The sequence below is a fragment of the Sceloporus undulatus genome, chromosome 3, assembly GCF_019175285.1.
Source record: "Sceloporus undulatus isolate JIND9_A2432 ecotype Alabama chromosome 3, SceUnd_v1.1, whole genome shotgun sequence".
NCBI classification, from domain to species: Eukaryota; Metazoa; Chordata; class Lepidosauria; order Squamata; family Phrynosomatidae; genus Sceloporus; species Sceloporus undulatus.
The window spans coordinates 222403112-222430254 of record NC_056524.1 but is presented as its reverse complement, the minus strand read 5'-3'; the positions used below and the strand labels follow the sequence as shown (position 1 = coordinate 222430254).

The 27143-nt window shown below is 41.8% G+C and overlaps 1 protein-coding gene across 2 annotated transcripts in view; it reads right to left on the bottom strand.

Annotated features, from left to right (window-relative positions):
- Positions 1-27143, bottom strand: part of RYK (receptor like tyrosine kinase) — a 69024-nt gene that overhangs the window by 10318 nt on the left and 31563 nt on the right. The window contains exons 7-12 of one of the 2 annotated variants that reach the window (XM_042457612.1): positions 19460-19560; positions 17557-17691; positions 15096-15182; positions 11451-11520; positions 7540-7672; positions 6356-6465 (exon numbers count right to left, since the gene is read on the bottom strand). In XM_042457612.1, the coding sequence (XP_042313546.1) occupies positions 6356-6465; positions 7540-7672; positions 11451-11520; positions 15096-15182; positions 17557-17691; positions 19460-19560 (636 nt within the window). The remainder of the gene's footprint in view (positions 1-6355; positions 6466-7539; positions 7673-11450; positions 11521-15095; positions 15183-17556; positions 17692-19459; positions 19561-27143) is intronic. The other variant, XM_042457613.1, reaches the window with a different exon arrangement.

The window sequence follows — 27143 nt, the reverse complement described above, 5'->3', positions numbered from 1 at the left end:
GGGTTATTTCTGCGCATGCGCAGCAAACTCGGAAACTTCTAGAATCTCTAGGCAGAAAGTCATGTAACTTTCTGCAGCCTCTTGCAACTTTTTGGCGGTAGCCCCGCCCATCCGTATATAAGACCCCTATCGGTCCGCTCTCCTTCAGTTCCGAATGAGCCGCATACAGCGCGGCAGCAAGCGTTATCAAATGAGCCGACACTGAGGGGATGGATGGGTGGGTTTGTGTGAATTCGCAGATGACCACTCGAAGAAACACAGTTACAGGTGAGCAACCTGTCCTTCTTCTTCGTGGTCTCTGCGAATCACACAAATGGGTTAGACTAGCGAGCTATAGTCAGAGGAGGAGGGAGTGTCCATCATCAAAAATCAAACAGAGAATAAAGTATGTAAACCAAACAACTGTGTCATTTATTTACAGTGTAATATCTTCAATGTATGGCAGAAAGCAACACTGCCCTCCCAAAGGCTGCATCTTGCCTGGCCCTGGCATCCAGCCTATAATGTTTGATGAACGTCATTGGTTGCGACCAGACAGCAGCCTTACACACATCCTCGAGCGGGATCCCTGCTAAAAAGGCCGAGGATGCTGCTACTGCCCTAGTTACATGGGCTCTAACCCGTGCTGGTAGGGGCTTCTTTGCCAGTTCGTAGCAGAGGTGAATGGTACTGGCGATCCACTTGGAAAACCTCTGCGGTGAAACCGGCAGTCCCCTCCTGGCCTCGGAGTAACATACAAAGAGTCTCTCCGATCGTCTGGTGCCAGCAGTTCTGTCCAGATAGAACGCCAGTGCCCTGCGAACATCCAGGGAGTGTAGCTGGCGCTCTGAGTCCGTGGTCGGGTTAGGGGCTAAGGTTGGTAAAACGATGTCCTGGTTAATATGAAAGGCGGACACCACTTTCGGTAAGAATGAGATGTCCGTCTGGAGGACGACCTTGTCTTTGTGAAAACGTAAGAAAGGCTGGTCCACTCTGAGTGCACACAATTCACCAGCCCGACGGGCTGATGTGATCGCTACTGGAAAGGCCGTTTTCCATGTCAAAAGTCTCAGATCTGTGGTAGCTAAAGGTTCAAATGGTTTGGACATCAGAATTGCCAACACGGTGTCCAGGCTCCACTGTGGGGAAGGATCTGCAACTGGTGGGTGTAGGTTGTTGAGTCCTTTGAGGAATCTTTTTATGAGTGGGTCCCTGAACAAAGACGGCTTGTTCTGCAACAAGTAATGAGATGAGATGGCAGAAAGGTAAGCCTTTATGGAACTCAAGGAGAGGCCGGCGGTAGTCAGTGTCATAAGAAAGTCCAGGACTACCGGAATGGAAACGTTAGACAGAGGAATGCCACTGGTTCGTAGGAACGAAAGGAACTTGTTCCATTTATATGCGTAGGACCTCTGTGTAGACGGTCTTTGCGCTGCTCTGATGATATCTCTCACCCCGGAAGGTAGTGATCTCAAGATCGAATCCTCCACGCTACCAACTGGAGGGATTGCATCTCGGGATGGTGAACTTGTCCACCGTGAAGCGAGAGCAAGTCTGGTCTGTGGTCCAGGCGAAGATGTTCTTGGGCTCGTTGTAGCAATGGAGCGAACCACGGTTGTCTGGGCCACCATGGGGTGATCAGAATCGCATTCGTGGAATCCATCCACATTTTTGCTAATACCCTGGTGATTAGCGGGAAGGGGGGAAACAGGTACAAGAGACCGTTTGTCCATTGGAATTGGAAGGCGTCCCCCAGAGAACCGGCTGCACGAATCCGTGAGCAATAGGTTTGTAGTTGAGCGTTGCTGGGTGAGGCAAACAGATCCACTGTGGGGGTGCCCCATCGCTGAAAGAGAGTGGCAGCTACTTCTGGGTGCAACATCCACTCGTGACATGTTGACCTGGATCTGCTTAACTTGTCCGCCAGGTCGTTCTCGTCTCCTGGGAGGTGGACACAATGAAGCAGTATTCTGTGTTGTATGCACCATTCCCATATTCTGAGTGTGATGTCCAAAAGAGTCTTGGACCTCGTACCCCCTTGTTTGTTGAGGTAGTACATAGTCGTGGTGTTGTCCGTCAGGAGGAGGACCACTTTGTTGGAGAGCAGATTTTGGAATGCTCTGAGAGCTTTTTCTACAGCTAGCATTTCTAGCACATTGATGTGGAGGTTTGAGTCTTCGTGGGACCATTTGTCTTTGACAGTCAGTCCCAACGTATGGGCTCCCCAGCCTTGAAGAGACGCATCTGTTGTTAGAGTGATGTCTGGTTGAGGTGGGGCAAAGGGCATGCCTGAACAGACGTTGTCTGGCTGGAGCCACCATCGTAATGAGGCTTGGACTTTCCTTGGGATGGTGAGCGTCTTGTAGGGATGGTCTTTCACTGGATCGAAAGCGGAAAGGAACCAAGATTGTACTGGTCTCAGACGCAACCTTGCCCATGGAGTTACGAAGGTTGTTGAAGCCAAATGTCCCATTGCGACTTGTACTACACGGGCTGGTAGATGTCTGGAATGGAGGCAGGCCCGTATGGATAGAGATAAGGTTAGGAACCTGGACGGTGGAAGGTAAGCCTTGGCAGCTTGTGAGTCCAACAGCTTGCCTATGAACTCGATCCGTCTGGATGGAGTGAGATGTGACTTTGCTAGGTTGATGCAAATTCCCAATGACCGCAATAGGCTTTGTGCAAAGTCCATCTGGCGCTGTAGGGACTGTCTTGACGGAGCAGTGAATAGCCAGTCGTCCAGGTACGGGAAGACTGCAATCCCCCTCTGACGGAGATATGCGACTACAGGGGCCATACATTTTGTGAAGACTCTTGGAGCTGACGAGAGACCGAATGGAAGGACCTTGTACTGGAAAAATTCCTGGCCTACGGTGAAGGCGAGAAATCTGCGATGATCTTCTCGAATGCCAATGTGGAAGTAGGCGTCCTTCAGGTCCAAGGTGGCGAACCAGGAGTCCTTCTGCAATAATGGCAGAATAGAAGCAAGAGTTACCATCCTAAAACGTTTATATACTATGTAGGAGTTTAAGGCACGTAAGTCCAAGATGGGTCTAAGGCCCTCAGGTTTTTTAGGGACTATAAAGTATTTAGAGAAAAAGCATGACCGGGCCTGTGATGGATGTACAGGCTCGATAGCACCTTTATCTAAAAGGGAGCGCACTTCGTCGAGAAGGGTGTCCAAGGGGTTGGTATAAATGATGGCTCCGGTGACAGGGAGCTCCGAAAACTCAAGGGCATAACCCATCGAACGATGTTAAGGGCCCAAGAGTCTGAAGTAATAGAGGCCCAGGTGTTAAAGAAAGGCGATAAGCTGTTTACGGTGGTGACGAAATGCGCTGGGGAACTTCAAAAGCGTTTCTTGCCTCTGGTATCCTTCTTTGTATAGCCCTGCTGATAGCGGCCCTGGGATGACTGACATCGGTCCTGATGAGCCGAAGGGGACCTTGACGGTCTGGTCTGATTAGAGGAATCTTGAGACTGAAACTGACGGTCCGGCTGGTTATAGCGTTGTTGACCGTGATGGAACCAAGAGCGCTGGCCAGTGTATCTCTGTCGAGTTGGTCTAGATGGAGGAGCTGACATGCCATGTTTTTTGGCGGCGGTTTTCATTCTGTATTTGAAGCTTAACTTCTCATCAGTTTCTTTGTTGAATAAGCCGGAGTTGTCAAACGGCATATCTTCAATGGTGGACTTGGCCTGGGGGTTCAGGTCTGAAGAACGTAGCCAGGCATGTCTGCGGAGGGCCACCGATCCAGAAAGGATCTTTGAAGCGCAGTCTGTAGAGTGGCGTGCTGAAATTATTTGTTGGCCACCTACCTGGTGGACTTCGTTTCTGATGGCGGCCATAAGCCTCTTTTGGTTATCTGGGAGGTCAGCAATAACAGGGTCCATCTTCTCCATTAAGAGCTGGACATATGCCCCCATGCATGCTGCATAATTAGCTATTTTAATGTCCAGTGCAGCAGAGGCATAAAATTTCTTTGCCAAACCATCTATCTTCCTGCTTTCCTTGTCTACTGGGGAAGAGGAAGGCCGAGCAGTAAAGGAGGTTTGGGAGCCCTCTACGATGGCTGAATTTGGCTTTGGGTGGTTAAACAGCCAAGTGGGTCCAGACGGTGTGACTCTGTAGAGATTTTCAATTTTCCTAGAGGTCGAGGCAATCGTGGCAGGGGTGTCCCACGACCTTCTAGCAATTTTTTCTAAAGAAGGTAGAAATGCCAGGGAAGGAGGTGCTGGGGCAGAACCGTGGATTCTTCGCTCTACTGGATCGAGTGCCACATCTTCAGGGTGAGCAACTTCTAATTTAAGGGCATCAGCCATCCTAATTATCCTGTCCGAGAAGGAACGGACGTCATCGGTTGGAGAAGGTGCGTCCGGTTCGCCAAAAGAGAGAGGTTGCTCGTCCAACTGGAGGAAAGGGGATGCTGAGCGGGAGCGGGATCCCGAAGGTGATTTACTGCATCTATGGCTAGCAGGGGAGGGGTCCCTGCTACGGGAGCGACGTCTGGCTGGTTCTTCGGTCCCCAAATTCATGGGCCGATGTTGTGGTGAGCGAGGCCTCACTCTGGAAGGGTCCGTAGTAGTACGGCGAAGATAATCGACGTCGACTGGCAGGAGATATTGACCAGAATGGTGGTCATAAACTAAATCCGGGTAAGTATTGAAGAGGTCGCGTTCTGAATGGTCTCTACTCAGAGGAGAGCGACCTGGATGGGCGCTATCCAGGGCCTCATCCGCTTCCGTCCCGAGGGCTGCTCTATCTCTCCTTTGTGGAGAAGCACCAGTCCGTCTGGGTCGGGATGGAGATCTAGATGGCTGTCTCTGCCTCAGTGGTGATCTAGACGGACGGGACGGTGATCTAGATGGACGCCTCTGTCTCTGTGGAGAGAGAGGGGCATCTGAGTCAGGGATTTCTCCTTCGGATTTTGAGGAGTCTCCCAAGTTAACAATCTCCAATTCCTTGTCTTGAATAGACAAATGGGAGGAGATGAGGACCCGTGGTTCCAGAGGTGGTGGGGCCGATGTCGCAGTGATCTCCGGAATAGGAGTAGCAGCGGTTCGAGAGTCAGGCGGGGGAACCGAAATGGTACTTGGAGGCCCCTTGCGCCTGGACTTCGGCGGTGGGGAGGCTGATTTGGCCCTTCTGGTTTCACGGTGGTCCTTAGAGGTCTTGGAAGGCTTTTGCTTGTCTCCATGAGCCCTCTTTGAAGCCCTTTCAGGCTCAGCCTTTGGGTCGGCAGCTGTTGATTGGGCAGCCGGCTCTTGGACCGTCGCGCTGGGGCGAAAAGCTTTCTCGTAAAGGGACGCCTTCAGCTTTTGGTCCCTATTTTTTAGCGCCTGGGCAGTCATGGCCTTACAGTGTCTGCAGGCCCCAGGGATATGCTCCTCTCCAAGACATAGGACGCATCTATCGTGTCCGTCGGACATGGGGATTTTGACCCCGCACTTAGTACTCTGTTTAAACGAAGCCATAAGGGTCGTCGTTACCGGTCCGCGTCGATTCTGAGAAGTCTGAGACAATGTCCAAATCGTAATCCAAGAGAATGGTCAAAGGTCCAGTCCGTTTCAATAGCCAGTTAGAGATTCAATGAGTCAAGTGAAGTTCCTCGAGCTGCAAACGCGGCGGAATGAAGGAACTGAAGGAGAGCGGACCGATAGGGGTCTTATATACGGATGGGCGGGGCTACCGCCAAAAAGTTGCAAGAGGCTGCAGAAAGTTACATGACTTTCTGCCTAGAGATTCTAGAAGTTTCCGAGTTTGCTGCGCATGCGCAGAAATAACCCATTTGTGTGAATTCGCAGAGACCACGAAGAAGAAGGAAGATTTAATCGCCACACTCTGCCATTTGCTGAGACTGGGTGTGGGTACCTGTGATGAGTCTGTACAAATATGTAAATGTGTGTATACAATTAGGTTTGCCTCTACATACATGTGTGCACAACCCCCAATCCATTCCTTTTTGCTGAATTTGGTCCTCAAGGGCAAAAAAAGTCACATACCATCTGCACTAGATTGTAATAGAATGCTGGGAACTAGCTAGTTATATTAATACTGGCAAGTAAGGAAAAACTCGGGAATTAATAATTTGGGCATGATGGAAGTAATTGTTTGCATAATTTATTCAGATGTAAACTTGGTAGAATTGAAGCAATGACTGAGATCTGCCAAATCTTCCAGTCAGCCTGAAAGTTACAGCATTCAATACTATAAGTTCTAACTTTCTTTAAGCAATCTTTATTGTGCTGCATCTTCTAAATACCAGTTGCTGTGCCAGACTAGTACTCCTAAGATCTTGAACAGATTATGAACAGCAGAATAGCTAAAGGAATGCTAGTGGCTTGTATGTTTAGCCAAATACACTTAAATACTTACACACAATTTCTAGCAGCCAGGTCTTTATGAATGACCTCTCTTCGGGCCAAGTAGCTCATTCCACAAGCAATCTGAATAGCCATATGTACAAGATCTTGTTGTGAAATTGCCTACAGAGAGAAAGCTATTATAAATTTCCCTAAAATTTTAAGATGGGGCATACAAATAGGCTTGTATAGGCTTCATAATTTAACCATTATTTGTTACTTGTCTAAGATACTAGTTTCTTATTGTGAATCTACTAAACTTTGATTTTTTTTATAACTCAAAGTGGTTGCTTCTCTGGTACAATGAAAGCTGCTAGGAGCTATATTAAAAGTCACAAGCTAGTCTGGAAACAGGGGCTCCAGACATCTATAGGTGTTATATTATATTTCTCTGAAGATGCCAGTCACAGATGCTGGCCAAACATCAAGAATAAACTCTGCTAGAACATGGCCACATAGTCCAGAAAACTATGGATGCCGGCCATGAAAGCCTTCGACTTCACATCTATAGGTGCATTTTCTACTACAGTAATGAATAGAAGGCAACAGTTTTATCTCTTTCCCCTTTACTATTTCATTGAGAGGGGAGACCATAAATATTTCCTCTCTGTAAATCATGACCATTCTTTTAGTCCTATTTCTGTCATAAGAAAGTAGTCTGATTATAAGCACCAGGTATAAGTTTGAGCATCCTGAAAGGGATTATTCTTTCTGCTAGATCATGTTGACTGTGTCACAGCCCTCTTAGTTTGCATAACAAGAGATAATCATACTTATGCCTTATTGGATAAAAGTGAGGTCCACCTTGAAGCCCATGATGGGAGGAAGGCAGGATGTTAAATAAAACAAGCAAACAAGAGAAATTGGCTTTTTCTGAACCAGGAAGCATACAATACTACTGTGAAAGAGTAAAACATTTTGAGAAGCTACCCAGCAAGAACAGGAAAAATTAGTATGACAACTGCTGCTTTAACCCATGAGCTCATAAGTATATAATTTTCCAATTCTGTAGCGCTTGAAGAATCAGTATTTTAGCAGAAAATACAATAAATACTATTATCTTACCTGCTTCTCATGACTCTAGTTCATGACTCCCCAACTATATTTATTCCCCTGAAAAGGTACCATGATCTTGATAATCTGAACATTAATGAAATCTAAGTTGGTGATTTAAACTATTATATATTAGCCGCTTACCTGAGGATTATTTGCTTCTACTAATTTGCACTGCCGCAAGAACAGTTTGAGATTCCCCCAATTCATATAAGGCAACAACACCATAGGTTTTTCTCCTTCCTCTATGCAAACATGAGTGATAGGGAGAAGATTTCTGAAAGAAGTGTAATTCTGGGTTGTCATCATTAGAACTTCAAACAACAGCTTCATGTCAAAACACAAGAGTGGTTTGTATTGCACACTTACCACCTTTCAATTATCCTCTTCCATCAATTTAATCTTTTAAAAAGAACATTTAAAACAACTTTTGCTCTCTTAATGGAAAGTATGTAATCTGATAGTGCTATTTCAGCTTTTTCAAAGTCTCTATTCAAACATTTTACAAAGCAGTATAGTGGAGAAAACCAAAAATGTTTAATGACTGCATCAAACATAGTTCCTAGATAAAAGCAGCCATGGAGACTGCTCTAATTTATTAGTTGCTTGAATGCTTATACTGATGGCTAATAAAAGTAAATCATTCATTATACAAAATTTCACAGGAAATTGTATCTTATAATCAAAAGATTTCATACACACATGATACAATCGGTATGTCCTCTCACTAACTGCTTTTACAAATACTTATAAGGGTAAAAGGGGACTCTGTGACTTTTGGTAGTTTGCAATATGTCACAAAATACAGTTGAATCTTTCTATATGAATTGACTGAAAGCTGGTCAACAGAATATTTCAGAATTACCACAGGAGACTGAATACAATACCCTCCTCCTCCACAACAGTAATTTTAGATTCAGTAATAAGTCAGTCAACTGCTGTTCAAGAATGGCTTTGGCATAAGTTACAGTCTAGTAACTGGTTTGAGAATTCCTGGTCCCAAAATTTCTGAATTTTGATCCCAAATAGTCCCCAAAGAAGGCTGTAAAAGTTTGCATAAACTGAAATTTATTTGGCATTTCCCCCTCCTTTTTGGAACAGTTTATTAAAGCAACTGACAAGGAGAGAGCCAAACACTTCTGGAAATAAAGTGATGCAAAGACAAGCCAGCCAGAGATTTACTTTGCTGCACTTCTACTCAGGAACACCCTTCTTTAGATATTTTAAAATTCTCTAACCCCTCCCTCCCTGGACTAAACCAGGAGGTCAGAGAAGAGGGAACCAAAATAGTTTCATACACAGATAAAAAGACACAAACATGTTAAGGATAAACAGGTGGTGGCTTTTACAGGAGAAACTAGAGGTTTTAAATGAAGCTTTTTAATTAAAAAAAAAAAAAGAAATCTATTTGGCATTTTAAAACAAGCATCCTTTGATCAACTTGAGACATGTCTCCAGTTTCTTCTGTGGATTCCATTGAATGCTCCCTAGTTTCTGTTTCTTTTGACACAATAGAGTCTGCCTTGGTTCTACTACTTTTTATTTTTTAAAAAGCAACATTCAACTTGATATGATGATTTCCTCTTCCAATTAAAGCCCAGAAATACTATGTCAAAAGGAACTGAATTTAAAATCCAAGATTCTGGATTTTGTCCCATGTTGTTTTTCCCATTATCCCATGGCGGCGCATGCATCTGGCTGGGCCACCTTTATGCTCTGTTGTGCCCAATGGTGGCACGGCAGCATGCATGCACCGCCACAGGTCAATGGGGGCTGTCCTTTAACCTATTCAGGGTACAAGGTAGTCTGAGTCACTTGTTTTGCATATATATATATATATATATATATATATATATATTTTTACTAAAATCAATTTTAATAATTAGTCTGTATTTCTGTTTTCAGGTCTCTAGGTTACCAAGAGTACTTTGATCACCTCAGAGGATAGATAAGGATTGTGAGACAAGGGGAGTAACATCATTCAATGAATGAGAAATAATGGAGACAATTTCCTGTTCCAAGTGAGGGACTTTATACCTATTGGGATTCTATCCATTATTTTAGGTGAATACAGTATGATAGACTGGCAGGATTTATTTGTAGAGCTCCATTCAGCTGAGGTTGACCTGAGATTGCTTTTGGGAGTAATTGTAGTTTACCAGATATCATCATGAAAGTATACGTTAGACTGCAGTGGATTTTAGACTGTATTCCGCCGGCAAGTTCTTATTTGCTTTTATTTGTATTTGGATATTCATTTGGAAATATTCGATGGCTAATGGAGGATAGCAGGGAATTCCAAAAGAACATCAGCATGTGCTTCATAGACTATAGCAAAGCCTTTGACTGCATAGATCATGAAAGGCTATAGAATGCCCTTAAAGACATGGTAGCGCCAACAGATCTGATAGTCCTAATGAGGAATCTGTTCACAGGACAAGAGGCTACCGTCAAGAGAGAACAAGGAGAAACAGAATGGTTCCCAATAGGCAAAGGAGTCAGACAAGGCTGCATCCTATCACCCTACCTATTCAACTTATATGCAGAACATATTGTAAGGAAAGCAGGCTTGGACATGGGAGAAGGAGGAGTGAAAATAGGAGGAAGAAATATCAACAATCTGAGATATGCTGACGACACCATAATACTAGCAGAGAACCTCACAGACGTGGAACAACTACTAAGGAAGATCAAAGAAGAAAGTGCAAAGGCAGGTTTACTGTTGAACATAAAGAAAATGTTCTCTGACCACAGAGAGCTTACATTCAAACTAGACAATGGGGACATAGAAAAGTAAAAGAGTTCTCATATCTGGGATTTAAAACATTAATTGGAGTGGGAACTGCAGCCAGGAAATCAGAAGAAGATTAAGAATGGGAAGGGTGGCTATGAAAAAACTAGAAAAGATCCTAAAATGCAAAGACATACAACTCAGCACAAAAGTCAGAATCATACAGGCCACTGTATTCCCTATTACCATGTATGGATGTGAGAGCTGGACAGTCAAGAAAGAAGATAGGAGGAAAATCAATTCATTTGAGATGTAGGGCAGCCTCTACTGCAACTCGTTTTAATGTTCTTCCCTCAGTTGTATTGGAAGGAAAATATAAGGCCCCTTATGAGAACTGGACATACTCCTGCTCTGACACTTTAGTAGAATCACTCCAGCATATTGTATTGTACTGCCCTTTTTATCAAGGTGTGCGTTCCGTTTTAATTCATCCAATCTTACAAAAATTTCCAGGTCAAACAGCTAATTGCTATTTGACACTATTGCTCAAGGATGTAGATTCACAAATTACTGAGAATATGGCCCGGTTTTGTGCTGTCGCCATTGCTACACACAAACAAATTAAGGATCAGAATTGTGGTTAAAAGAACGAGTTGTTCAAGGATCCCCTCTCCTATGTCAGTGTGTAATGCTTGTTTATATGTATTTTTGTGTTTTAATTTGATTTTTTTAGATTTGTTTTTTGTAAGAATGTTTTTATTGTTAGTGTATATATAACACTGAGATACTTGGGTCAAACACCATAAATAAACTATTCTATTCTATTCTAAACCATGTCTTTGCTTCTCAATCCCCCGATTTTGCTGCTGACAAAGGGTTCTACTTTAAAAGACTAGCTGAACCTCTTGGTCACTATTTTTTTTTTTGCAGATTCTTCAGTCAAATGATTGTAATTGATGTTTGATTTTCGTGATTTCCAAGATAAATTTTTCTTTACAGTTGGCCTTTGGGAAATGAGATCTTTGGAACATTTCAGATTCTATAAAAACATTTACTCTTTTTTAGTACATTCAGTTACAATTTGTATCTTATCTGGAGATACAGAAAAACTATTTCCTCTCTCTTAAACAGTGCATGTACTCCTTGACAGACTATGAAGAAGACACATATATGGGTTGAAAAAATTGGGAGTCAAATACAGTATTTATGCAGGACTTACAAAGTTCCCAGCTTTTAATCAAGACTATTTATCATCTAAATCTTAGGCGATAAGCTGTTCAGCTTCCCTAAATAAAATGTTCTTGTCTTAAGTAAGAACACTAACCTGTGATGAAGACCTCTAAGTTTACAGCTTTCTGTGAGCATCATGGTCACCTGAACTTCTGAAGCTTGATCTGAAAAAATGGGGAGAGGGAAGTATGGTCACAAACAGCTTTCTTAAAATATATGACTGTGGATGCACACACAGTGCCAGTTCTTTACACATTAAAAAATAAACTAATCATTGACTAGCAAGCAAAAATGCAATGTTCCCTGCGATTCAGTTAAAAAAATATATTCTACCTTATGTCCAAAAAAGGAACTCAGGGTACAAACAAAATATTGTATTTCAACTTATTGTACTTACCCTTCCTCCAAAAAGCATCAGTCACAAATACCCAAATTAGTACAAATCAACAAAATACACAGTTTCTAAGAACAGCAGAGAAAACAGTTTTTGAATCGCTATGTTTATGACTTGCCATGTTTCTACCAGACAGCTGAACAGTTGCATATTGGCCTGACAATTTTCATGAAGAAAATGGAATTTGTCAGTGAGCTGCAATATCATCACTTTTTCCTCAAATGGTTTTTCTGTACTTCTAGTTGTGCCCAAAAGGACATACAAGGAACCCAAGGCAGCTACCAAGCTATTTAAACATTTGGAAGCCAATTTTTTCTAAATCATGGCATTTCTCTTATAAATATGAGTTCAAGATGGTAAGAATACACTGTTGGGTTTTTTTAAAAAAGGTTTTAAGGTGTCTGTTTTAGAGCATCAGTATCCAGAGGGGAAACTGTAAAACCATACTGAAAAATCTTTAAAGTATTCCACTCTGGCTATTAAGAAGGATTCATTTAAAGTACAAAAGGATCTACGATGCCACATTAAGATAAAAGTAGTAAAGGGGTGCTGGATCAAAAGATGTACAATTATAATTGCTATTTGCAATATTTTGTTTACTTATATAAAGGATATACTGTAGCAGCAATCATCTACAGCAGTCACAGCTCTAGGGACCACTGAGGCCTTGGAGACCCACTAGAAGCCCCCCACCCCAAAATCCCCAGATCTCTCCCCCCATTTTTAAACCTATTTCAGGCTGATATTGGGGTGATACTTTTGCTTTCAAATCTCCACCCCAATTCTCCCAAAGCCATCTAAAAAGGCAACAATTTCATCCTCTAACTTTCCCAAAGCGGGGGGGCGGGGGAGACTGCCTGGCAATTGGCCAAAAAGGTGGCTGGAAGTAATATCATATCCCTTTAAACATGCTGAAATATGCTGTTGTGGAAAGAAAATATAAATAATACACAGGTATATATAACTGGAAATTCTCCTCCTTTCTGTGGCAGACACAGTACACATTTTTTTCCAAAGAGGCAACCACATTCTGGGAGTATTAAACTGTTACAGTACTCCTTGAAGCATCTGATTTCTTTTCTAGGATGAGCCAGCTTTTTGCAGCTTGAAGAAGACAAGATTCAAAGATGCAGATATTTCTATTAAGTAGACCCCTCTGCAAAGGGTTCTTCCATGTGTGTTCTAAGGACCAATATACTTTCAACGACTTAGGGAGCTGGGGATGTTTAGCCTGGAGAAGAGAAGATTAAGAGGCGATATGATAGCCCTGTTTAAATATTTGAAGGGGTGTCATACTGAGGAGGGAACAAGCTTGTTTTCTGCTGCTCCAGAGAACAGGACCAGGAACAATGGATCCAAGCTGCAGGAAAAGAGATTCCACCTCAACATTAGGAGGAACTTCCTGACAGTAAGGGCTGTTCGGCAGTGGAACAAACTCCCTTGGATTGTAGTGGAGTCTCCTTCTTTGGAGGTCTTTAAGCAGAGGCTGGGGATGCTTTGATATGGATTTCTTGCATGGCAGGGGGTTGGACTGGATGGCCTTTGTGGTCTCTTCCAACTCTACGATTCTATGATTCTATGAACACAGGTGATTTTTATCAAATGATTTGCATTTTTTTGATGACCACATTCTTTACACCAGAGATATTTCACCATCTAAACAATGAAAATTGGACTTGTATTCAACTATGCAAAAAATTCAAGTCTTATCTTGTAAAACAGTTTCATTGTTACTGCTGGGTTGGATCCAAAATTTTATATCTGTGAACGACAAGATCCTTTTCACAACCAGAACTCTCTTTCCATTTATCGAGCCAAAAATCTTTATCCAACTAATTGTGCTTTCTTATCAACATTATTTCCCTGTTGTTTCTTATATGAACTCACTTCTCCAAGAAAACAAGTTATGTAAGTTTAACCCATATCCAGCAATTTAGAACGCATAACTCAATTTGAAATTACTTTAAAGAAAAATTCTGGAAGATCTTAATTAGGGTATTACAGATAATACAATATTGCAAGTACAGAGGATTAAAAGGGGGGGGGGGGAATTCCACCCTTGTTTTGATTCAAATTCATATAATGTGGAATATGAAAAAAAATTGCATGGAAATGCGTGACAAGTATAAGAGAATTCAGATGGTTGCCATGGTGGTATTTTTGTCTGAACTTGCTGATTTCTCCTTCTTACAGACAAGGAGACAGCTCCACATGGATGAGTAAACAAAATGCTTTCTACAGTGCGCCCTTGGCTTACGGAGGGGATTTGTTCCGGCCCCCCCCCCCCCCCCGCGTAAGCCAAATAGCACATATGCTCGAGCCCAATTCACTTGAATGGGGCTCGTGCATGCGGCGGTGGCGCACGCCCCATTCATTCCAATGGGATGCACTAGTAGCCACCTGTAGGTTATTGAATAGGAAAAGTATATTACAACATACAGTCACTGTTAATTCCTCACCAGAAACTTTGCAATTGTTAAGTCAAGCTGATCTATGGTTTGGGTAAGCAATAATGTTGATTGTTTTGTGTTATGTGCATTTTTGTACTTTGTAGCCAATGTAGATTGTTTTACTAATATCTGTCAACCGTGTGCATTTAGAAGCATGGAATAGCAGATTATGATACTAATCCGACATAGAATGTTTTTGTAATGCTGATGAAGACTTATGTGAGTTGAAACGGCCACACATTACTCCAGAGGTAGTCATATTCCACCACTGAAAGATTTCAACCATTGAAGGACATTACTACCATTGAAAAATACACTGTTTATCTTCATGCTACCATACTACAAGTACTACTAATAATTCTTCTCATGTTTTTGATTGGATATTTTGGGTGAAACAGCAGAATATTTCTACTGCTGACACTCTGGAGACTCTACTCATATTTTTCAGACTATTGTTTATATTCAAAAAGATTCAGAAGAGTTATTTCCTACAGCCAGCTTTTTGTTGAATGTTGTTTCAAGACTTTTTACCACTGTTGTCGTTTTTTAAGCATCAGCTACTGCCAGCTTCTCACTGCTTATGTCCTTCCTGGGTCTTCTCTTATGGCTCTAGAATCTAGAATAGAAGTTTACCACAGTGGTGCACCCCCAATAACATTTACTTTTGAGTCATCTGTCTCACAAATGTGTACTAACACCCTGATGCAACCTCATGAGCTTTCCAAGTATTGTTCCATATATAAAGTTGAAATGCACATCACCATTTTAATAAACTATAGTTATTAGGAGAAATGTTTGCCCAAATCACTTTTTTTTGGGGGGGGGGGATATCTCAAGTGCTGAAGCACTGACTATTCCACAGTTAAGACGGAAGGAGATTCAAGCAAAATTTTACCTTTTACTGTTTTGACAAACATTTGCTTTTCTTTACTAGGATCTTTCTCTTCTATTAGTATTCCATGGAAAATTCGTCCAAATGTGCCTGATAATGAGAGCAATGAAAGAGAAAATTAGGTCAATATGAGCACACTTTCAATAACTTAGTGTGAATTAAAATAGGAGGTAATCTTCTCTTGCTAAGCTGTATACCCAAGCCTTTTTGTTGAGATTTTTAATCAATCATGCTGTAACTCATGTTTGCACCTCAATTTGTTAATACCTAATTCAAAAGTAAATTGACAACCTAAACTTTAGAAGCAAATTGAATTTTATGAAAGCCCTCTTTTTTCAAACGTTCTAGAATATTAATACTTTTGTCTTTATTTAGCTGCAATTTATCACTTAAAGTAGTAGAGACTGATCAAACATTCTGAAATATATTAAGTCCCTCCAGATGATCAGAAAAACAAGGTGGCACCTTATTTCTGCTGCATATTGTTACTAAGGTGCTTTACAGACCGCCCAAAAGGGCGGTCTGAAAAGCGCCATCATTTGCGGTGTGGAGGAGCCCCAGTGGCCAAACCGCGCGACTCCTCCACACCACAAAAAAGAAGCTGCAAAATGCACTAGCGACGTCATTAGCGCAGCACGATGTGCGGACGCTAAGCGTCCGCTACGTCAAGATGGCAGTGCCCATGTAGAACGGGTGCTCTCATTTTGTACACGCCGAGCATGTATTAGGGTTAGGGGCGTCTGGAAAGGACGGCCCTTTCTAACCCTAGTACGTGCTCGGCATGTACTAGACTGCATGTGTGGAATGAGCCTAAGCTATGGTAGCAATAAGACAAATGATAACACTGAAAGGTTTTCCAACATAATCACAGATTTCTGTTTCCCAGGAATATTTCTTATAGCCAAGACAAATGAAAATATTTCTGGAAAGGTTTTACTTCTTCTTCTTCTTCGTCTTCTTCTTCTTATTATTATTATTTATATAGCACTGTAGATTTGCACAGCTCTGTACACAAAACAATAAATATATAAGAGAAAGCCTGTCTATGATCTTAGAGATAATAGGAAAATACAGCTAAAATACATAGCAATACAGGAAATGGTTCAAAAAACAGGGAACAAAAGAACATCACATAGTAAATGATAATCACGCAATGCCTGGGAATGCTTCTCTGAACAGGATGGTCTTTAACTCTGTTTTGAAGCTGGTTAATGAAGTGATGGCCCTTGCTCGCGGGGGAAGAAGGTTCCAGGAGTGAGGGGCAGCAAGTGAAAAGGGGCAAATCCGAGATGGGGCAGAGGAAATCCTGGGCTGAGATAGCCGACAGGGACTACCAGAGCGGAGGGCCCGAGTGGGAAGGTGAGGAGAAAGAAGTTCTGATAAATAAGGAGGGGCCAGCCTATGGAGAGCTTTAAACGTTGACAGCAGGAGCTTATACTGAATACGGAAGGGGAGGGGGAGCCAGTGAAGGGATGCCAACAAAGGCGAGATATGGTCAGAGCGGTGGGCGGATGTGATAATGTGTGCAGCTGAATGCTAGACAGAAATTAAAGGACGGTGGTGAGAAAGAGGAAGCCCAGCCAGGAGGATGTTACAGTAATCAAGTCGTGATACCACTAGGGCATGGACCAGAATCTTGGCAGTAGAGGTGGAGAGATAGGGTCGGATTTTGGCAATGTTGTATAAAAAGAATCTACAAGCCTTGGCTGTGGTCTGGATCTGAGGGATACACGACAGAGAAGAATTAATATATTTTTAAAGTGCTAGTAAAGCCATATAAATAAAACACAGCCCTGAAAGTATAACCAAAGTATAACACAATGGCCCAGCTCAGATATAACGGCTGAACCAAGGTTTGGCAAATACAATTTGGTTTCATGCTCATGTTTCCCCCTTCCACAGAGCTATAAAAACACAGACTGTCATGGTACATGAGTTGGGCAAACTGTAGTTTATGCTAACTAGGAAGTGAGTACAAGTATCATAATATGTCAACTCAAGGCACAATATCAACTATCAAATTATAGTTTCGACATGACAACTTAACAGGATAAATAAGGTAAAGGCTGATTTAATACATAAAATAAAAAAGGCAAACACATTTTCAATATATACTATATATACTATATTGTTATTATGGGTGTGATACTGGGCAATCATGAGTGGGCAATGGCCAATTTTTACCCTTGCATCCCTCTGGCAGGCTGCTTTGGCGTGTTTCAAGCACACTGGAACTCACGTGGATTCACTTTCAGTTTAATTTGGGATTCTTTTTGGCATTTTTATGTTGGAGGGGGGATCAATGGGAGTGCAAGAAATCTTGATTAAAACCAAAGAAGTAAATCAGTCTCTTTTTCTTGGTGATTTATTGCATACCCTACTCACAACTATCACCAAGTATTTGAAATATCTTTGGAGAATATGTCAAGAAAGATGGAACATATGAAGAACTATTTACTAATACCTTCTTGGAGAACATCTTTTAGTGTTATCCTCTCTCTTGAGATTGCTATGTCTTTCACTTTAGCCTTTGCTTCCATCAGGGTTACACTTTTAAGGTCATTCTTCTCTATTCGTAAAGTAGGATAACCTGAGGAGCCAGCAAATCCAAACAATACCAATATAAATACCAAATGTAAATACTTTCAAAACAATGAAACTATATTCTAGAAATGAAAATACAGTCGGCCCTTCTTATACACGGATTTTTTATACACGGATTCAAGCATACACGGTTTGAAAATGTTCCAAAAAAGTATAAATTTACCTTGATTTTCCATTTTTTCTAAGGGACACCATTTTGCTATGTCATTATATTTAATGGGACTTGAGCATACACGGATTTTGTTATACACGGGGGATCTTGGAACCAAACACCAGCGTATAACAAGGGTCCACTGTACAATGAGGCCTTGCTATCCGCAGGATTGCCATCCTCGGATGTAAGCATCTGTGAATGGCAAGCCCTGTTGTCCCCAATGGTGGTGTGTGCATTCGGCCACTAGTGCAGCCTCATGTAAATTGCACTACTGGGTCAATGCACCACTAGGGACAACAGGACTTGGGGTCCTGCTTATTTTGTATCTGTGAGGTAGTCCAGAACGGATCCCCTGCAGATACAATGGTCCAACTGTATGCAGTAATTTTGAAGAAATTATTTTAGAAGACAAAACACCTAACCAGTATCAAATGCTTTGCTGCATAATGTGTTACAAAACCGATAATCATTTTTTGCTAATTACTGAATACCACTCATATTTAAGGTGAATTTAACAAATATGAAAGCAGGCATATTGCCCTCTTCTGGACTTTAGAAGACATTGCTGTATGTTAAGTGGTTCCTTTGTTTATGAATGTTGAAAATACAGTCAGCCCTCTGAATCAACTGATTTTTTATCCATGGATTCAACCATCCATGGCCTGAAAATAATCAAATTTTATACACATTCCAAAAAACAAACACCATTTTACTGTGCCACTGTATTCAATGGGAACTGAGAATCCACACATTTTAGAACCCACAGGGTTTGGGGTCCTGGAACCAAACCACAGCAGATACCAAGGGCCCCAATTTAATTAAAAACTATTTTTGGTTTTTTGTAAGAAGCTATTGTGGAATATTTATAGTAGTGGGCTAACTGAGAGCTCTTTCGTAGCAGGCCAGACAGGCTAAGGGAGTATTTTGTACAATTGGCCCTCCACTTTCAAGGGAGTGAAGAGCGCAAGATCCCTGTGAAAAACCATGAATAAGTGGGGGAAGATGAGAGAGGAATGCAAGCGTGCTCCTCCCACTCTCCCAGTGCTGTAGCCAGTGTCCCTATAGCATGGGGGAAGGCAGGAAGGATGTGGCACACCCTTTCCAACTGCATAGAAGAAGAAACTTTCCTGCCTCAGAGTTCCTTCCATCAATTCTAACATGTGCAGTTAGAAAGCCATCCTATAGTCTTGATAGTCTGAGTAAGTGAAATCTGAGACAAACCAATAAAGCAGATACTTTGGATAAAGCCACATGTTCAAAACAAATGGAGAACAAGGAGGAGGGGTGCACTACTAGAAGAGAATCAGTGTACTACTGGAGTGGTTAACACTTCCTACACACTCTTCTGAACAAATCTACCTCCACCCACTATTTCTGTTCATTATTCTGATCTTTATCCAAAACTGGAGAACAAAGAATAACTGAAAATTATATATAATACGAGTTGATGATTTTTCCTTACAAGGGCTACTGTTTATGGGAATCCCAAGTTCCCCATGTATTACTTAGATATGCTTTCTATAATTAACAAAGATCTCAAATCTAATCTTTTCAGAATCTCTTCACACATACACACCTACCTTGATCCTGTAATCAGATTAACACTTACTGGTAATGGGTGTTGCATTGTTAGGTGTGTCAGCCCTCAAGTATTGTGTTGTTTGAGTTGAAGGTTGGGATAAGCCTTGTGAACTACTGCTGTCACTAATGCTGTGATGGAAAATAAAAAGAAAGGATTTGTTACTTTTCATTTCCTCCCCAAAATTCACCTTTTGTACTCTAAAACTCATCTTAAGTACTGCAAACAAACAAACAAACAAAAACAATCAATGTGGTATGCTAAATGAAACCAGAAAATGAGAAGACAATCCAAATCTACTTGTCACCACTGAACATACTTCTTAAAAGAGGGAAAAGCAGAATGTGTAATACATTGGCAGAAGTCAAAACAGATTGAACTTCAATACCTTTTTGTTATATTTTTCAAACAAGAGTAGATGCATAAAAGACACATTGTACCAAGTACTTCACAGGAAACAAAATCTTCATATGTATCCTTTTTATTCTTGGGAATATATCCATATTGGGATGTCATAGCCAACTCCAGGTTCCAAGCTCATGTGCAAACTGAAAATCACAGAGCTTGGAAGTATTGATATTACCTATAATACTGTTTTTTATGCTAAGGGAAGGATAACATTGTTTTTGCAAAATAACATAAGCTCTTGTAACATGACCTTAGGTGTAATAAGCAATGTTTATTACACTCAGCCCTCAAGTTTCACAAGGGTTGGGGTGTAGGGTGCCTGTGAAAGTGGACTATGAACTATGTATATAGAACATCATCATCATCATCATCATCATCATCATCATCATCATCATCATCATCATTAAATAAAGAGAACACTTAAGGACCTATAAATGCCTAGAAAGAACATACTTTTTCAGTCGCCTACAGGGCAGCAGTCGAAGCAGCGGCAAGTACAGTAATCTGTGAATGCTTAACCTGCAAATGTGGAGGCGTGGCTGTATTTAAAAAATGTTGCTCTTCTGAGGTCATTTTAGATAAGAAAAATAAAAATTAACTACTTACTAATACATCCCTGATAAGGAAATGAGTTATTTTTGTGAGGTAAAAATCTATGCCAGGTAAAAAGCAACATTTCAATCTCTGATAAATTAGATGTTCATGTGATGTCACAACAGTCCATATATTATTTGAACACCTTGTTCCTGTATGGAACTGCCTTCTATGTAGGAAATGAGATGTTGCAACTTACTGTGAATATTCATTGCTAGATGGCAGGAGAAGCAATCCATGTAACTCTCAGGTTGTTCCACACATGCCAGCTGACTAGACAAGATTTTTCCGAGATTTTTTTTCTGTTATGTCTTGACTCACTTTCCCTTCTCAATCAATTTTATTCTTAATGCCTTGCCTAACAACCTAATTTGTATTATTTATTTATTTATGCACAGCAATAAATTGGGTGGGAATGGACTATACCTCCTACCATCCAAGAATGAATGTTCATGGTAAATACCAACACACATTCTTAAAACGAGCAAGGAGGAACACGCCACACACTCTCGAGATTTACTCAAGCTCCAATTCCTAGAGTGGGAGTGGCTTCCTATCATTCATCTCACTGTTTGCAGCACCACATTTCCAAAAGCTGTCTGTACTGACTTGAACTTATTTATCAAAAAATGTTGTTGTTTTTTTGTCTGTGCTTCTTCCCAATATGGCAGCTTGAAGCGAAGGACAAAGTTTTTTCCTGTACAGAACCTTTAGCCCCTTGCTCTGTCCAATGCAGTAACTCCGATTTTTAAAAACTATTGCTTAACTTAGTTTTTTCATGTTTCATTCTCTGCCAACTTTCCAACTCTTTTTCTTTTCTGTGGTGGAGGAAGTGCTACTGAGCCTTCCAACTCACTTTCACCTGACTCTCCAATAATGGAGAAGAGAAAGGAAATCAACCGACATAACAGAAAAAGAATCTAGGACTCCTGCCTAGTCTGCTGGTGCATGGGGAACATCCCAACAGTGTGTGGATTGCTTCTTTTTGCCCATCCAGAAAACGTCTAATATTTTTAATAGAATTAAGCTGACAGGAAATATTTTCAATATTACATCTATAGAGCATAACTCAATGTTTTCGTGACAGCATTTCAACAAGAGGGAAGGGGGGACGTGGAGGAGAAAAAGAGAGAGCCATTTTGCTAGTGAATGTTTAAGGCAAAACACTAGATTTTGAAAGTTAACAGGCTGTAATTAAAGGAGAGATCACTAATATTAAACATGCACATGCAACAGATCATCATCTAAAATTGAGAAAAAAATATTTTAGCTTTCACGTCTTATGTGTGAAGACCAACCAGGTTGAACCTATTAATGTGCACTGCTACCAGTGATAAAGGAATTCACTGAATGTATCCCAAGAGTGGCAGCCTTTCAAATTTTGTCTCATTCAGCAATCGTCACCATTTAGAAATCCCTGAATTAGCTCAGGGAGTGCATGATCTCAAACAAATTATGGCCAGAATGATATGCGAAAACACTTCAAAAGTTCTTACACTCTACCTAAATGAATCTGAATTTAGGAGAGAATTGAAACAAAGATAAATTGATTGTTGGCATTTACAAAAAATGTGCTATAGTCAGGTCATTAGAAGTGGGGACTGCATGCCACACCGGATGACACTTCAGAAGGGTGACACCCAGTCAGAATCTCCTTCTCTGCAATGTGTGCTCTGGCTGTCCCTGCCCTTTCTCCATTGCCCTGGCTCTCTCTGCAAGGAGGAAGCCAAGACAGTGGATGATATGGGGTAGCGCATGTCCTTTCCATGCTGTCCTGCTGCCTCACCTTCAGTCCTGGGTGGGCAGCAGCTGGACGTGTGGCGGGCAGGGTAGGCCACTGTTGCTTGTCAACCTTTTCTGCATCTCACCAGGCAGCGGCTGGGCAGAACATCGGGAGGGGGAAGTGGAAGGAAGAGGGGCAAATGTTCCTTTTGGCTTCGCTGCTGCAAAGCTTTGCCCTGTGGAGGAAACCACTGTGGTAGCAAAGGAGAAGGGACAAGAGTGCTCCTCCTTGCTTCACTGCTGCCAGGTTTTCTCCTGAGGAGGAAGCTGCTACTGTGGCAGTGGAGAAGTGCAAGCACACCCCTTCTGGCTTTGCTACTGCTGGGCTTTCTCTGGAGGAGGAAACTGTTGCAGTGGTGAAAGGGCAAATGCACAGCTTTTGTGCCCCTCACTGCCTCACTTGCTCAGCCATCCCCTGGCAGTACTGGGTGGCAAGTGGGGGTAGACTGCCACCATCTCTACAGCCTGGGAACATCACTGGCTGTAATAATTTCAACTTCAGTATAACCAAGCAGTTACAAATGTTTGATCAAGAATTCTTCAAACTAATATCCTTTGTCTGTTTACTGAATAGAACAATGTAAAGAAATATTTTAGTTTTGAAGAAAGCCCCATATTACTCAGTAATACCAGAAGATGTTTCTTCCTGCTATTCATTGCTTGCACCAAGAAACTCACCTTTAAGCAAACTGTTAGGTTTTTTATAAGTCTCTGATGAAGTTACACATAGGAAGATTAAGAAAATAGTCACATAAAGTGGCACACTGGGAACTTACCATGAAGGTCCATTCTAGACAGATAAAAGGAACCATCCAATAAAGAGTTAATTCCAGTAACTGCCCAGGGATCTATTTCTTCTTAGATCCCAAACTCCTCCTTCATTTGTTCCCAAGCCATGAAAGAAGATAGACAACATTTCTTCCCCAAAAGAAAGAGAGTCTTGCCGCCTCTGAGCGGGCCTGGACAACCACTTCTCCTTGGCTAGAATGGACCATCACAGTAAGTTCCCAATGTGCAATTCTCAGCCAGCAGAGAAGGAAAGAAAACTACCCTAACCAAAATGGATCCTCGGAGGGATGGTAGCAAAGCAAACTAATTCAGCTTAAGAGAGCCTGTTGCAACATGTGTCTGCCAAAGGAGACCTTGTGGAGGTAAATTTGTAAAGGTAGAATAAGCAGCTCAAATTGCAACTGTGCAAATCTCCTCCAAGGGGGCATTAGTTGAGAACGCAGGTAAGACAGCCAGTTACCTGGTAGAATGGGCAATTACATACTGAGGTTTAGGTAGGCCAAGAAGATATATACCTCAATCCATTGAGTTAAGAGTAGAAGGGGAAACCTTCTGGCCCAGGGAGGTGGGCAAAAAGGAGACAAAGAGTGCCTCCATTTTCCTAAAGGGACTTTTCTTGGAAGCTCCTGGGAAGAGACAGGATGGTTCTTATTACTTGATAAAATGGAGGTTAAGGCTGTAGTTTGCCATCACAAAGTGTTGGTTTTGAGGTCTAGGTTGAGGCCTGATGCTTGTAAGAAATCTCAGACACCCTTCACTCCTGCCCTGGGAGGAGAAACTGACTTACTCTGAGCCCATCTGAGAAAAGCTTTCGAAGTGGCCTCCTATATCCTGAGGACAGAACTCGACATGTACGTTAAAAGTGTTAATCACTCTCTCCAAATAGTCTGCTTTCAGATAAGACCTCCATTCAACTGCCAATCAGCTAGCTGTAGCCAGTCTGGATGTTGAATAGAACTCTAACTGAGAAGGTCTGATACAGCCAGACGTTTAAGAGGTTCCCAAGTTACGAGGACTAACAAATAGGAGAATCAAGCTCTGCAAGGTCACTGGGGGGTTACAAGCAAGACTCCTGATTGTCCTGAGCACCCTGGAAGTTAGGGAAGTCAGAAGGAAGGCATACAGTTGACCCCGAGTCCAATCTGTGTGGATGCAATCTTGGGCTCCTGTACTGTGGGAATGGAGCCTGGTGAAATACCTGGGCAATTTGTGGTTTGTATCTGATGCCAAGAGGTCAACCTGCAGGTTGCCAAAATGTTCTTGAATGTGATGAAAGACTGTAACTTACAGACTCCATTCCCCTGGGTTCAGGGTGTGGAGGCTTAGAGTCGGTTTTCATGTTCAGCATGCCCTGAATGTGCGCGGGAGAGAACATTCCTCTCTGCCCTGGAGTTGGGCTTCAATCTAAAGGGAAAAAGAGAGATAACCCCCCACTGTCTTGTCAGGTAAGATTTTGCCATCTCATTGTTATCAGAGTTTGTGTGTCCATTTGGGGGACTTTTAAAAAAAATATTTTTTTATTAAACACAATTTTATAACATACAATTACATAAAGGGAAAGACTACGACACAGAACACAACATAAAACACATATAACACTACAATATTAAACAAACATAGTTAAAAGAAAAAGGGTTACACAGTTGACACCCAACTTGTCCCCAATGGTGGCACATGCACATGGCTGGGGTAGCGAGCGCATGCACGTCATGCCACCATTAGGGACAACAAGACTTGAGGTCCTGCATTTGGTATCTGCAGGGTGGGGTGGGGTAGGGGTCTTGAACAGATCCACTGCGATACCAAGGTCCGACTGTATCTACATATGTCGTTTAAAAAACAAAATCATAATCTCCAGTTTTTATCCTTGGTAATTTTAATCCAAACCAATTAAACAATAATTATTTTAACCATTATTATTTACATTTCACTTAAAATCTCTTATAAAGTTCTCAGCATTGAAGGAAAGAAAGAGAATACATCCAAAGGAAACAAATTCAATTGTATATATCTGAAGCAAGGTCTCTTTAACAGATTTCTACCATTTAAAAATATAAAAGAGACAGATAGAGAGAGAGAGAGAGAGAGATGCCTCCTGAAAGATAGACTCAAAACAATATATATTACAGCATTCACCAATAGTGGATCCCTTTGCTTCTGTGAAGGACCTTTTTCTAGAGAAATCATTTCATATTTGGTATCTGCCCAGGTTGTCTTGTAATCTTCATAGGGACTTCAACCTTTTCTTTGCTGTCCAAATTAATCTCAATTTCTTCATCTTTGATGCCAGTAAAATCCATAGGTGCCTCCACATTCCACCATCAGTTCCTTCATTACTTGTCCATTCCACAGTTGTCTGGTTTGTTGATTGATTAAAATATACCATAGCCTCTTTCACCATCTGTCTGCTATCTTCCATGAAGCCTAAACTTAGGTCCTTTGTCTGTAAACTCCTGCTTTATCATCATTCTCATCTGGTTAAACTCATACCGAATCACGTGGCCAAGATCCATCATCTCAGATTCTGATATTAATTCATTTGAAACCACTTTGACAGCTGTCTAATTCTCCCCCCCCCCCATTTAATTGAATTTAATCACTTATTCACAAGATGCTGCTATTGCATTCTTTAAACTAGCTGGTTCTCTGCCTTAAAATCTCTTCAACAACCACTATGTTAAGTTACTGCACAGCAGCATTAAATCTAAATATAATTGCTTTTCCAATTTCTTCCACATTTAAATACTACTTCCTTTTTAGATACCATTTAAATCACTTGCATTTTGAAATTAAAATGTTTTATAGAATCAAAAGAGTTGGGAGAGACCACATGGGCCATGCAGTCCAACCCCCTGCCATGCAGGAAAGAATCCCATCAAATCGCCATCCAGCTGTTGTTTTAAAACTACCAAAGAAGACTCCACTAAATTCTAAGGTGGCATATTTCATGACTGTTGTAATTCGTTGGAAAGCTCCTTAATTTCTAGTTCTTCTATATCATACTTATGAGGTAATTAAGAAAGTTAAGTGGTCTTTGCTATAGGGATTGAGTGCAGTAGGGCATTCTCTTCTTGGTCTCTTCCACTTTACCCCCAGTCAAACTGCAGAAAATGTGCATCGGGATGCCCAAAGAGGAATCCAGACTCATGTAATGTTCCCCTTCAAGTTTTCCCTACTAGGGAAACATTTTTTCCCAGCTACACAATCTCTAAGTGACTTCTGCCACTTAGCACTTCCCCCCTCCGTGTAGCTCCTTTGGAAGGCTGCTTCACTAAGTCATCTTAAACCAGGAGGTTCTCTTGGAGGCCTTGTTGAAAGTGAAGGAGAACCAGTCTGATGGCATAAAACATTAGCCAACTGATGATGTGGATCTTGTCTGCTTGGGTCCTAACCCCTTGAGCTGAAAGGAATTTGGAATGAGCCCCCTGGTCCAGAAGGCTGGCAGCTGTGGCATGAATGGTCTCTTAGGGGCACTCCCAGGGAAAGACTGGGAGTTTGGGGGCATCTCTGTCCTTTAATCTCTGTTCAGCGTTCAGCTGCACGCATTATCACTTCTACCCACCACTCTGACCACATCTCTCCTGTGTTGGCATCCCTTCACTGGCTCCCCCTCCCTTTCCACATTCAGTATAAGCTCCTGCTGTAGACATTTAAAGCCCTCCATGGACTGGCCCCTCCTTACTTATCAGATCTTCTTTCTCCTCACCTTCCCACCAGGGCCCTCCCTTCTGGTAGTCAAAGTCTACTGTCTCAGCTCAGGATTTCCTCTGTCCCATCCCGGATTCGCCCCTTTTCACTTGCTGCCCCTCACTCCTGGAACCTTCTTCCCCCACAAGCAAGAACCATCACTTCTTTAACCAGCTTCAAAACGGAGTTGAAAACCATCCTGTTCAGAGAAGCCTTCCCAGGCATTGCATAATTGTCGCTTACTACTTGATGTTCTTTTGGTGCCTGTTTATCAAACCATTTCCTGTATTGCTATGTACTGTATATGCATTATCCTACTTGAGAGTATGTATTTTCCCTGGAAAATGATTAACCATCCATTATGAAGCCAAGCCCTCTCTCCAGTCCATCTGCCTTGGTCCAGGCCTTGGAGGTAGAGAGGAACTGCTGGACCTCTTACCCTTTCCCTCCACCA